This window comes from Mesocricetus auratus, unplaced genomic scaffold (genome assembly GCF_017639785.1).
Source record: "Mesocricetus auratus isolate SY011 unplaced genomic scaffold, BCM_Maur_2.0 Super-Scaffold_100676, whole genome shotgun sequence".
Taxonomy (NCBI): Eukaryota; Metazoa; Chordata; class Mammalia; order Rodentia; family Cricetidae; genus Mesocricetus; species Mesocricetus auratus.
The window spans coordinates 151656739-151670928 of record NW_024429266.1 but is presented as its reverse complement, the minus strand read 5'-3'; the positions used below and the strand labels follow the sequence as shown (position 1 = coordinate 151670928).

Below are 14190 nucleotides of genomic sequence, written 5' to 3'. Positions count from 1 at the left end.
GGAGCCGCACAGAGTCCTCATCCCATCACCACAGAAGGATGCTATTCCCATGACAACAGACCAATATGTGGGGTGAGCTTGAGTCTGCCTGGACCCCAGTCCATGGGTAGGCTCACTGGGTGGCCCAAAAGGTACCAGGTCTTCTTGGGACCTGACTGGAGAGGTACCAGGTTGCATGTTAGCAGGGTTAGAGATCTGGGTTGAGAGGGACAGCCCTAGTTCTAAGGAAGCCCCAGCAGGGGTCAGGAAAGCTGCCAGGACACACTAGGAGCTGAGAGGCCTACTGCAGCAGGTCGGGGGTGGGGCATGGGCCTCCAGCTATGTGCAGGGCTCAGAAGCAGCATCACTTTGAATTGAGCCAAGATCCTGGACTGTTGGGCTCCTGGGTGACATGAATAAGGTAGGTCCTGCCCTCCCTCAGCTTCCCATTGAACAAGGCTGGACCCCCTCTTAGGGCTCAGGTGTCATGCAGAATGAAGTTTAGTCACACTGCTAAGATAGTTGGAACCCTGGTAGAATGGGCCAGACTAATTTGTTTCCACAGCAGTGGAGAGGGACCAAGGCACATGAGCGACAATACCAATGGTAAGAACCACTCCCACGTCCATGGCACATGCCACATGCAGTCACTGTCCTGAGTCCTCATTTATGACGATCTGAGAGGCCACCGCAGATGCGTACTTTTCTGGCTCTGTGTGCGTGGGTGTGCTCAGGCCTAGCCTGTGGCTGCCCAGGGCGTAGGCAGAGAGCTGGGCATGTGTGCACAGGGTCATTGGCAGAGTGGTGGCTGTCAGCAAGGTCATGCCTGAGGGACACTTTGCTTTCTACACATGCCAAGACATTTAGCCTGTTCCTGCTCCCAATCCATACAGCTGGTTCAATGGTATGACAGTTAGGATGTGCTGAGAATACACTGTGGCCACATCATCCTTGACCCAATGGAGCCTCTTGCTATGCTACCTATACTTATGGTGGTATCATGGATGGCTGTGCCAGGTTAGATTAACCATGGGAGCTGAGAGATCTCTCACTGCTGTCCCTCTGCCTCTTGTCCAGTGCCTCCCACTCTTCCGCCCACCTGTCCCCATCCCTGTACTGTCCCATGCCCGGCCTCACCATCTGCACGGCCTTGTTGAGGTCACAGTCAGCAAAGATAATAAGGGGTGACTTCCCGCCCAGCTCCAGGGAGACTTTCTTCACATTACTCAGGGCACAGCTGGAGGGAACAGAGGGCTGGAGCTGGGGTCAGGTGGCTCGGAGCACAGGAGCACAGGGGCTTGCAGGTGGTGAACAAGGCAAGTCCAGAGCGTGGTGGACCCACCTTCTCCCCACAACCCATCCCACCTCCTACCGCTGGGCCCATCCATCCCTGTTCCCCTCACCCCTGGGTCAGGCCCGGCCTTCACACTGCTGTCCTCCTCTGCTCCACTCTGACCCCTTCTTAGGGTTGTTTTCCGATCCTCCCACCTCCCTGTGTGTGTCAGATGCTGGATACCGCTATGTATTCATGAATGACCCCATCTGTGAGAAGGCAGGCTTCCCCACAGCAGCATGCATTTGTCTGGTGCTCCAGAAATGCAGATCAAGCTCAGGGTTTTAGTGACCAAGCGGAAAGATGCTAGGAACCACAGACATGTGTCCCTGGGCAAGACCTGAGTGATGCCACTCAGAAGAAGGCACCAAGTATGGCCTGGGAGAAGAGTCTTCTTGTTCCGGGCCACCCAAGGAGACAGCCTGACTCAGCACGGCCCACGGTGGCTCAGCAGAGCCCTGTGGATGTCAACACCCTCAAGCTGAAGCCCCGTATGGACAATAATGTAAATGCACAGAAGCCCATCCACTTGTACCCAAGACTCTCTCTACACGATGTCAAGGCCTAACACCATGTAAGCATGCTGTGAATAATTGCATTGGCTAAGTAACTGTAAGAGAAAGGTTATACAGATTCAGCATAGGCAAAATGGATTTTTAAAAAATATTTCCAGTCCACAGCTGTTTGAATCTGCCATGTGGAAACCAAGGATACAGAAAGTCAATTGTAATAGGTTCCATTTAATCTAACTTAACAAAAACATCACTAGGTCACCTTGTAGTCAATATAAAAGTTATGAACGAGTACATTTTAGTGTGTGTTGAGTTTTTAAAATCGGTGTCTAGTTCATAGCCATGCAATGTCAAGTCAGATCCGCTGACTTCCATCAATTCAGGGGTTAGGAGGTGACATGGTACCAGGATCCCCTGGGTTGTGTGGCCTCCACTGGGCAGCCCCGCGGGCCTCTCAAGAGCTTGTGGGAAACTCAGCATCTATATTAACATGGCTGCTGGGGATGGCTATGCCCACCAAAAACCAAGAAGCAGGACCCAGCTCACGGAATACATCATCTATAACAGGCTCCACGGCCTGGATGACCTGCCTCCCTGTGCCCACTTACCTTTTCATGATGTGTTTTCCCACCTCTGTAGAACCTGTGAACCCTATTTTCCTCACATCAGGGTGATCTGAGAGTCTCTGGCCAACCAGCGAGCCTGTGGTAGGATGGGTGGGGAAGTCAAGGCTCTGGGGTCTGGGCAAGGCACAGTCACCCGTCCCTCGCACGTCCACCAGAGGGCGCTACATCGTGTTCTCTACTTGGTGCCCATGATGGGGACTCATGGGGCCTTGATCTGCTGTGGATTGAAAGCTGTCCCTTTAGATAATAATGCTAAAGTACTAGCCCTCCCCACCCCACTCCCAGTGCCTCTGAATGTGAGCACAGCTGGAGGCAGGTTCTCTAAAGGAGTCATAGGATGGACCCTGCCCTATGTGACTGTTGTCCTTATAAGAAAAGGAAATCAGGACACAGCTATACAGAAGGATGACCTTGTGAGGGCACAGATACAATGGTATCTTCTAGGCAGGAGAGAGGCAACAGAGGATACTGCCCATCCGACTCCTCGCTCTTGGGCTTGCAAGCCCCAGGGCTGTAACCACAGCTGTCTGATGAGGAAGCCCCAGGCTCAGCACTTCATCATGGCAGTATCGGAACCTCCAATTTGCATGAAGTGTGGAAATCCGGTAACTGGAGGTCACCTAAATTTGGTGGCTTTCAAATATCAGCACTGGGTGTGGCCCATCTAGGGGTATGGCAGACTCAAAAGCCCCACCCTTAGGAGGCTGCTGGCCTAGAGTCTTGTACTGCTGAGTTCCAGCCCATCCCACACTGCACCTCCCTCCTTCATACCCTTTAGCCTGGCCAATGGCCAAGTCCTTGATGTACCCCCCATCCCTGATTCAGTGAGACCATGGGGGAGGGGGTTGCCTAGCAACTGCCTTTTCTCAGGCTCAATAGAAAACCCTTCCTCAAGCCCTGGGGTTCTTTGCTGACTCTTCTGCTCTCATGTTCTCATTCCTGACGGCTCCTGCCCACCTTGGTCATTTATGCAGCCTTTAAACACCCATGGCTAGCTTGGCCCTAGGCTCAACTTCTCTGTTTACAGGGCTTCCTCAGCTGATCATGGCCAGACCTCCAAAGGCCACCTTTAGGTATATCACCTCCTAAATCTGCATCTCCTGATAAACTCCCTGGAATCTAGAACCATCTATGATCCCCAGTCTACTCAACCTCATGCATGGATGGCTTAGGGCCCCTCAGATTCAATGCCTTTGAAGAGGGGCTTTTAATCTTCACCAGCCCTGGTCCCTGCCCCAAATCCCAGGGCCACTCCATGCAGCAAACTTATCCAACAGGAGAGCCTGACCTCAATATTAATTCCATTTTGACACCCCTGTTAAATCACTGCTTAGGGAAGAAAACGTTTGCAAAGATGTATGTGACAAAGGACTCATATGCAAAACACCACAGTAAGAAAACAAATGATCCACTAAAAACCAGGAAAAAGATATGCAGAGAAAACTCCCCAGAAATACAGAAAGTAAGCAAGCAAAAAAGCAATAGCATTACTTATGGCAAGGTCTGGCTGTGTAGCCCAGAGTTGTCTCAAACTCAGTAAACCTCCTGGCTTGGCCTACCAAGTACTGAGCCTACAGTTTGTGCCACCCACAAATAGCATGTGTCCTCAAAGAATTGCCCTTAGCTCTGTGGCTCTACCACAGCCATCATGTCACTCTGATACATGGCTGGGTGCTTTGATACTAACAAGGGCAATTGAGAAACGAGGAACAACCATCTTTAAAAACATAGTTGGCAATTGCTTTGTGTTTATAGAGGTAAAGATGTTGGAATTGCAGTGATCTCATACTTACGAATGATAAAAACGCAACACAATAGAGCAGGAGAGATAGCTCAGTGGATAAAGGTGCCTGCTGCCAAATCTGACCACCTGAGCTCAACTCCTGGTACTCATGTGGTGGAAGGAAAAAACAATTCCCAAAAGTTGCTCTCTGACCTCTACATGCAGCATTTCACTGCCAGGGTCAGCCACTTGGCTGAGGGGTTGAGGGATCTCTTCTTCTTAAACCCCTTTGCAAAGTGAACACTCCAGAACATCATGTACCCTGCTCCATTCCCTCACAGGATTTGGCGTCTGAAGTCGTGGTTCAGAGAATTTGACCAGTAGGAAAGCTGTCCGTAAGAACAGAGAACCCCAACACTACTGAAAGGAGCAGCCTTATGGGCACTCTCAACAGCAGAGGTGTGAGGATACACCACTTAGAAGGAGCAGGAGGCCCCAGGAGGCAATAAGATATGATACCCAAGAGAATGAAGGAGAAGCCCTTCAAACGTCAAAGGCTGCTGTTAAAAATGGCATGGCTCAGCAATTGAGAGTACCAGTTGTTTTTTTCAGAGGACCTAAGTTTGATTCCCAGCACCCAGTTGGGTATCTCACCTGTAACTCCAGCTTCAGGAGAGTACACAACTTCTGAGCTCTGGGCGTATACCCTCCACACACATAATAATAAGTTAAATCTTTAAAAACTTACTCTGAAAAACCTCAATATACACCCCCCCTTTTGAGACTCAGAAGGTTGCCTCAGTGGAAATTCCCCAAGGTCCCTTCCCCTAGTCAGGGAACAAGGTCGAATTAAAAAGAACATCTTGTCCAGAGTGCTGATGCAGGACACCGGCAGGCTGTTAAGATAAGTTTAATCTTGACCTTGTGGTTTCTCCAGGAAGGATGTGTTATGCCCGCGCTTCTTACAATATCCCTATTGCTTGCCCAGATCTCCACCTGCAGTGGCTCTGCTTTTTGCAATACCCCTATTGCTTTGCTTGCCAAAATTATGTACATAAAAAGAAAACTGTCCTAAAGCCCGGGGCTCTCAGCTAGCTAAGGCAGCTGGAGTGCCCGCAGACGCCTGTGTAAACAATAAACCTCTTGCAGTTTGCATCCAACTGTCTGGTTATTGAGCGTGGGACATCACGGGATATTCAGTCTGATAACTTTAGGTCTTTCAGCTCCTTTAGCTGGGTGGTGGTGCACGCCTTTAATCCCAGCACTCTGGAGGCAGAGGCAGATGAATCTTTGAGTTCAAGGCTAATCTGGTCTATAAAGAGAGTTCCAGGTCAGTCAGGACTACACAGAGAAACCATGTCTAGAAAAACAAATAAAACAATAACAATGATAATAAAATTACTCCTTCAAAGGGCTTAAAGTTGTAGAATAATTTATGCTATGGGGTACTGTCAATAAACGAGCAGGGGCTAAAGAGATGGCCAGTGGCTAAGAGTATAGCCTAAGCCAGGCTTGATTCTCAGCACCCACATGGGGACTCACAACTATCTGTAACCTCAGTTCCAGAAGATCTGATGGCCTCCTCGGGCACCAGGAATGCACATGGAGCACTGACACACTTACAGACAACATTTCATGGATATCTGCATGAGCACCTAGCCTGCAATCAAGGGACACTGGCAGAGGAAGACGGCCTAACAGCAGCCAAAGAAATGGAATGAAGTGAACCCTGCCGAGGTTGGTACCCTGCCAGGAGGCTGTGGCTGCCAGGCTCCAGCTCCACCCTGCGAGAAATGATGTTGAAGCTACAAGCTTTTGGGAAACAGATTTCATAGAAAGTATTAAAGGAAGTCACTAAACAAGCAAGCAAGGAAAAACAATCTTTGAAAAGGAAGGGGGAACAGTATTCAAAGTAGCTACAAATACTGCTTAAAATGTTCACAATTAGCAAAAAGAAAAGACAAAGAGGAAGAAAGAAAACATCATGCAAAGAAGCAAGTGAGGTGCATCACAAAGAAAGGTCCGGTGAGCAACAGAGCCCAGCACAGAAAACCCAGCAGGAACTGTCAGGACAAAACCAAAGGCTCAGCAGCAAGAGGACTCGGCAGAAGAGCCAGTGGAAACCAACCAACGGAGATGGCATAACCTGAAGAACAGAGGGCAAAGGATTGATAAAAGAATGGCCAGAGCCTCTGGGGAAAGCAGGGCATTGTTAGTTACAGCAATGCACACACCACAGGAACACCAGAGGAGAGGAGAAAGGAGAAGGCGCAAAGCAGTCGTAATGAATATGGCTGGAAACTTCTAGAAAAACACTAATCTGCACATCTAACAAGGTGAAAGTGTTTCTAATATGAAATGGACATGGCTGGCACACGCCTTTAATCCCTGCACTCGAGAGTCAGAGGCAGGCAGATCTCTGTGAGTTCCAGGCCAGCCTAGTCCACAAAGCAAGTTCCAGGACAGCTTGTTACATAGAAACACCCTGTCTTGACAAAACAAAAAAGAAAGAATGAAGGGACACAGTGAGGCCCACACTCTGATACACAGGGCAGAGATGCTGAGAGATGAGGAAAGAAGCCTTGGAGAACAGTGAGAGAGGAACCACCTGTCAGACACAGGAACCCCAGACAGACTAACAGCTGGTTTCATCAGAAACCAGAGGTCAGAAGGTACATGGAGTGAGAGTAAAGGCATGCGGGTGACACAGAGGACATGTGGGGTGACACAGAGGACACGTGGGTGGCACAGAGGACATGTGGGGTGACACAGAGGACACGTGGGTGACACAGAGGACACGTGGGTGACACAGAGGACACGTGGGTGACACAGAGGACACGTGGGTGACACAGAGGACACGTGGGGTGACACAGAGGACACGTGGGGTGACACAGAGGACACGTGGGTGACACAGAGGACACGTGGGATGACACAGAGGACACGTGGGGTGACACAGAGGACACGTGGGGTGACACAGAGGACACGTGGGTGACACAGAGGACACGTGGGTGACACAGAGGACACGTGGGTGACACAGAGGACACGTGTGTGACACAGATGGTCATGTGGGGGTAACACAGAGGACACGTGGGGTGACACAGATGGGCACGTGGGGGTGACAGAGGACACGTGGGGTGACACAGATGGGCATGTGGGGGTGACACAGAGGACACGTGGGGTAACACAGATGGGCATGTGGGGGTGACACAGAGGACACGTGGGTGACACAGATAGGCACGTGGGGTGACACAGATAGGCATGTGGGGTGACACAGAGGACACATGGGTGGCAGAGGACACATGGGGTGACACAGAGGACACATGGGGTGACACAGAGGACACGTGGGGTGACACAGAGGACACGTGGGTGACACAGAGGACACGTGGGTGACAGAGGACACGTGGGTGACACAGAGGACACGTGGGGTGACACAGAGGACACGTGGGGTGACACAGAGGACACGTGGGTGACACAGAGGACACGTGGGTGACAGAGGACACGTGGGTGACACAGAGGACACGTGGGGTGACACAGAGGACACGTGGGGTGACACAGAGGACACATGGGGTGACACAGAGGACATGTGGGGTGACACAGAGGACACGTGGGTGACACAGAGGACACGTGGGTGACACAGAGGACACGTGGGTGACACAGAGGACACGTGGGTGACACAGAGGACACGTGGGGTGACACAGAGGACACGTGGGGTGACACAGAGGACACATAGTGTGACACAGACGGGCACATGGGGTGACACAGAGGACACGTGAGCTGACACAGGGACAACAGGTAAGGTGTCACAGGTAAGGAAGGCGTGTGAGATGAAGCAAGGAAGGCACGTGGGGTAACAGAGGGACAACTTGTGGGTTGACAGGGACAGCGTGCGAGGTGACACAGGGACAGTATGTGGGTGACATACCGAAACACTGCTAAAAGCCCAATTTGTTAGCCAACAGTTTCACACCTTGCAAAGCCATCTGGGTCTTCAAAAAGGGGAGGGAAAGAAGGATGCCGCCACACAGACAACTGATACATCTGTGGCAAGCAGAAGAAATACTGAAGGAAGCTCTCAGAAACGAAAGCAGGTGATTGAGAATCAGTAACTGACAGTGGTCAGAATTCACAGGGTGGTGAGGGTGGGAGCCAGAACCAAGAATATGGTTACTCAAAGAGTAACTGCACACTTCAAGCATCTACAGTTCTACTGTTGTACCTAAAACAGAAACGCGCCAGTTTAGACACCAGTAACAGGAGCGGGGAGCAAGCTAGAGAAAGGGCGTGGTGGACAGACTCAGGTCCACGAGCGAGAAGAGAGGGGACAGGTAAGGACCGCAGCAGCCAGACCCGCTCTTCCAACTTCATTATCAGACACGACACGACAGAACGTAATATCTGAGGCTATGCTAGTTGCCACATGGCGGCACTATGATCCACATGTATATATGCAAAGGTAACGGCACAAAAGGAGATCAAAGAGCACTTGTTTACGTATAAAGGGACTTTCCTATTTCCCCAGAGTCAGTATAAAGTAGATTTTCATGAATTAAGGAGTAAGTGATAAGCCTTAGAGTAGTTGCCAAGAAGAGAAGTAAACACACTCACTGGGCTAGAGAGATGGCTCAGTGGTTAAGACAAGAGCACTTGTTCTCTTGTGAAGAACCAGAGTTTAGTTCCCAGAACCCCGGCCTAGAGGCCCACAACCACCATTAACTGCAGCCACAGGGAGATTCCATACCTATGGCCTCCACAGGCACCTGTACTCATATGCATATACCCACACACTGATACACATAGAAATTCACAATCAAAAAAAATTGATACTAGCTTTCTAGAGGCAGAGTCAGGCAAATCTATGAGTTCCAGGCCAGTCTGGTCTAAATAGTGAGTTTCAAGCCAGCCAGGACTACATAGTGAGACCCTGTCTCAAAACAAAAAGAAAAATAAATGCATAAGGCATTTTTTTTTGTTTTTCCAGACAGGGTTTCTCTGTGGCTGTGGAAGCTGTCCTGTAACTAGCTCTTAATCTTTTTTAAATCTTAAAAAGTTTAACACACACACACACACACACTGTGTGTGTGTATACTTTTATGTGTGTATACTTTTATGTGTGCACACACAGAGAGAGCAAAAAAAATTGCCTAAAAAACTAAAATGTCAGTCAGTACAATGATTCAACCCTATAGTTCAGCACTCAAGAGGCTGAGGCAGGAGGACCACTTGCGTTCAGGAGTTTGAGACCATCTTTAGTAACACAGCAAGATTCCATATAAAAAACTAAAATGTGACACCATTCAATAAATAAGTAAAAGGAAGTCTGACAGAAGACAGAAAGTAAAAGGTAAAATATCAAATCTAACTACAGCAAAATAGCATTCGATGTAAATGGATTAAGCCGTCTATGAAAAAGCAAAGAGCAGGGCTGGAGAGGTGGTTCAGCAATTAAGAATACTTGTTGCAATAGATTTATATCTGTCACCATGCACAAGACTCAGGTCAAAATGGATCAAAGACTTCAATATAAATCCATCCACACTGAACCTCATAGAAGAGAAAGTGTGTTGGAGCCCCGGGGGACCTTTAAGTTGTAGCAGAACTAAGTGGCAGTTTGAATTGAAACAATTTGAATTGAAAAGTTATTATGAACAAACTGGTCATGCATACATTGGTTCCTGGAACAGGCTAAACATAAGGTGTTCTATAAGAAATATTTCCTTCTGTACCCGGGCCCGGTACTTCCCACTGCCCCTGTCCTCATCCCCCGCCCTGCCTAAACCGCTTTATAAAAATGAAATCTTGCTAGCTAATAAACGAAGCCTTGACGCAACTCAGACTGACTCTGTCTTTCTTTACGCGCTTGGCTTCCACTTCTCTCTCCCCCCCGTTTGACTCCTACAGGTGACACCCACTCGAGACCCAGTAAATAACCTGGCCTGCTGGACGGGTCAAAAGTGGGAAATACACTTGATGCATAGGCACAGGAGACCACTTCCCAAATAGAGCACCAGAAGCACAGACACTGAGATCAACAATTAATAAATGGGCCTCCTAAAACTGAGAAGCTACTGTAAAGCAAAGAACACAGTCAACAAGACAAAACAACAGCCTATAGAATGGGAAAAGATCTTCACCAACCACACATCTGACAGAGGGCCGATCTCCAAATTATATAAAGAACTCAAAAAACCAGACATCAAACTACCAATTAAAATACTCCAATTAAAAAATGAGGTACAGATCTAAACAGAGAATTCTCAACAGAACAATCTCAAATTACTAAAAGGCACTTAAGGAATTGCTCAACATCCTTAGTCATCAGGGAAATGCAAATCAAAACTCTGAGATTCCATCTTACACAGATCAGAATGGCTAAGATAAACACAGTGTATGCAGGAGAGGATGTGGAGAAAGGGGAACACTCCTCCATTGCTGGTGGGAGTGCAAGCATGTACAACTGCTGTGGAAATCAGTGTGGTTATTTTTCAGAAAATTAGGGGCCAACCTACCTCAAGACCCTGCAATACCACTGTTGTGCATACACTCAAGGGAAGCACATTTACACCACAAGGCATTTGCTCAGTTATATTCACAGCAACATTATTTATAATATCCAGGTATTGGAAACAACTTAGATGCCCCTCATCTAAAGAATGGATAAAGAAAACGTGGTACATTTACACAATGGAGTACTACTCAGTGGCAAGAAACAATGACATCCTAAAATTTGCAGACAAATGGACAGAACTAGGAAAAAAACCATTCTGAGTGAGGTAACCCAGACCTAGAAAGACAAAGATAATCTGTACTCACTCATAAGTGAATACCAGACATAAAGCAAAAAGTCTATTTCCATGGTTGGGGAGATGAATCCGCAGTTAGAAGCACTGGCTACTCTTCCAGAGGATCCAGGTTTGATTCCTAGCACCCACGTGGTGGCTCACAACCGTCTGTAACTCCAATTGGATCCAGGGGATCCAACACCCTCTTCTGGTCTCTATAGGCACTGCACACACACACACACACACACACACACACACACACACACACACACACACACACGCAGGTACATGCTCCTACAGAGAAAATGAAAACAATTTTTTAAAATCAAAGAATGCGAGACAGGAAGAAAGAGCAACAGCCCCCAGATTCTATCACACACACTGTCCCACGGAGCGCGTTTAAGATTCAACGGTGCAAGCAGGTTGAAAGTAAATGTGCAGGCGAGAAAGGCCTTGGAAGCACAGGCATCTCCATCAACACTGGACCTTAGGCAGAAGGTACGGATTGTGGGGAAATCACAGTAGAAGGAGACAAAATGACAAAAGAATGCCATATACAACTCTGCCAACAGATTCTGAATCTTCATGATACAATTTTGCCCATAAACTAGACTACTAAACTAAGAAGTTATAATACTGCATCCCCAAGTACTCCAAGCCTATAACAGTCTGCAGATGAATTCCCATTTATGTCCAAGGGCAGACAATTCCTTAGCCACATAGATTATCCAGAGCATAGACAAGAACAAAGCAGAAAGCAGGGAGGGATGAAAGTTAAGCCCCCTCCAGGTGCTGTGTCTCCCTAGAGTGTGTCCTCCTCCGTCACAGGCTCATCATGGGCACTGCCCTCCCACGTGTATACATGGATGCTCTGAGCCCCAGCCCCAGCTCAGTTCTTACCAGATCCAGGGAGGATGTTGACCACGCCTTTGGGAATGCCAGCCTTCAGTGTCAGTTCTGCAAACTTCAAGGCTGTGAGTGGGGTCACCTGAAAGAGGCATAGCGGGGACGTCTCAGTGGGGAGGAGTTTGGATGTAGGATGCAGCCAGACCTCCCTTCATAGCCCTCTCCCAGAAGCTAGCTGTCTGAAGCAGGAAGGGGGAACAGTGCGTGGGACAGCAGGATGACCACAGGGAGGCCGTGTTCATGGCCAGCCATAGGCACTGCCCACCCAGCTAGCATCCCCAGCATCTCCCAGGAGTGAGGTCTTATAAGCCCCTAGTATGCTACACTCCCCCACTAGCGGCTCCTTAGCCAGCCTGGATGCTTTCCATCCCATGCTTATCTCTTCTCAGAGTGTTCCCACTTAGCCCTGAAGCAGGGGACAGGCCAGCAGGCCCATCCACAGAGGCTCAGCTCCCCCAGCAAAGTGACCCTCAGCAAGCAGCCCCTCACACGAGACCAGCTTCTGCTCAGAGAACTGCAGGCATCAACCTACGGGGAGGCCCCTGGTGAAACTGGACTGCCACAGAGGCCCTGGTGACCAGCTCTCCATGCCTCTGTAACTCTGTGGACTGCTCCACTCTGGAAGCTGAAAGGGAGGCTATTTTCTAGTCCCTCCAGCTACTAACACCCACCCCTCCTGTCTCCTGTAAACTGCTGGGTCAGAGGTTTCCTCCAGTTGGGGTTAGGTAATTTCATACTCCACACGACTTCGGCTGAGTAGTTGTCTGTGACTCTGGGGTCTCAGACCTTGCCAGTAGCCTTTCTTAGGACAGAGTTTACCTAAGGATAGGGATGACCTGAACCAAAACAATGACCATGACCTGCCAACAGCACCACCACTTAGCAGGAAATCAAGGTCTACCTGGGAGGGTTTTCATCATGCCTAAATAATCTGGTGCATGCAAATTGCTAATTTGTTGAATGTGTTAGCCAGGGTTACATAGAGAGGTCCTGTCTTTAAAAACAAAAAAAGTAAATAAACAGTACACATAAAGTAAATAAATATGAACAGAATTAACTTGGGGACAAAAACAACAGCACTGGAAGGCTGTGGTGTGGATCTGGTCTATGTGGGAAGGGGGGGAAGTCCTGCCCTAGGGTACCGAAGCCCGGGGCTCCATCCTCAGCACAGAATAAACTGGGTGTGCTAGCCATGCCTGGAATCCAAGCACCCACCAGCAGGAAGAGGAGGAGAAGAAGATATTCCTCAGCAGCGTAAGTGAAAACTAGCCTGGGAGAAAGGAGATCCTCCGAAAACTAAAATTAAAAAAAGAGGAAAGAAGAAATAGAAAGAGCCATGTGGGAGCCCACTTGAGCCTGTGTGTATGTGTGTGTGTGTCAGAGAGAGAGAGAGAGAGAGAGAGAGAGAGAGAGAGAGAGAGAGAGAGGGAGGGAGGGAGGGAGGGAGGGAGGGAGGGAGGGAGGGAGGGAGGGAGGGAGGGAGGGAGGGAGGAAGGGAGGGAGAGAGGGAGGGAGGGAGGCTTTGCACAGAAGCCAGAAGAAAGTGTTGGGTCCTTTGGATCTGACCGACGTGGGTGCTAGAAACCTTGGGCCCCCTGGAATAGCAGCGAACTTTCTTTACTGCTGCTCTGCTGTCTTTTCTTCCTCTGGTGTCTTATTTTTTTGACCCAAGTGCAATCCTCTTAAACAAATCACTATGAAAAGGTATTTGCAGAAGTAAAACACAAATCAGAATTTTTACTGTTCTAACTATATGTAGTCTGAGAAATGGGGGAAGGGGGAACAAAAATAAAAATAATCTGTTAAAAGTGGACCCCGGCACACACTGTCTAGGGTCTCCATGGGGCTTTGTTACGCTGCTACCCTCCAGGCTAATGTGCTTCAAAGAATCCGGAGGGGCACTGGCCGCTCCAAAGACGGCACCTGTGTCCAGTTCCCCCTGGAGGCAAGCAGTGGATGATGGTCACCAATGTACTGATGAAACAGAGGCAGGGAGCGTTGTCATCAGCCATGGGAGGAACCCTGCGGTCCATGAAATCCCCTCTGCTCTCCTACCATTTGGAGCTACTTGCTGGAAGGTTCCTAAATCTCTTTGTCTACACTGCCTCCTTCTAGGACGTCTGGTCTCTGAAGCCAAGCCAAGGAACCAAGTTTACTGGTACCACCGGCCTGCCCCGAGCATGAGCCAGGCCAGGGACACAAAACAAGATGCAGGGTGTAGATCCAGAGTGGCAGCAGAACGCGCGCGATGGGTACCAGCCCAGTCTCCAGTGTCCAGGTCTCCGCTGCTGGCAGCTGCTCAGTCTGCTGAGCCATCTAGTACTCCCCTCCC

The 14190-nt window shown here is 49.1% G+C and overlaps 1 protein-coding gene across 1 annotated transcript in view; it reads right to left on the bottom strand.

Annotated features, from left to right (window-relative positions):
* Aldh1l1 (aldehyde dehydrogenase 1 family member L1) overlaps positions 1 to 14190 on the bottom strand; it is a 50756-nt gene that overhangs the window by 7248 nt on the left and 29318 nt on the right. Inside the window, exons 16-18 of the mRNA XM_040738284.1 lie at positions 11853 to 11940; positions 2433 to 2526; positions 1117 to 1216 (exon numbers count right to left, since the gene is read on the bottom strand). Coding sequence (XP_040594218.1) covers positions 1117 to 1216; positions 2433 to 2526; positions 11853 to 11940 — 282 coding nt within the window. The remainder of the gene's footprint in view (positions 1 to 1116; positions 1217 to 2432; positions 2527 to 11852; positions 11941 to 14190) is intronic.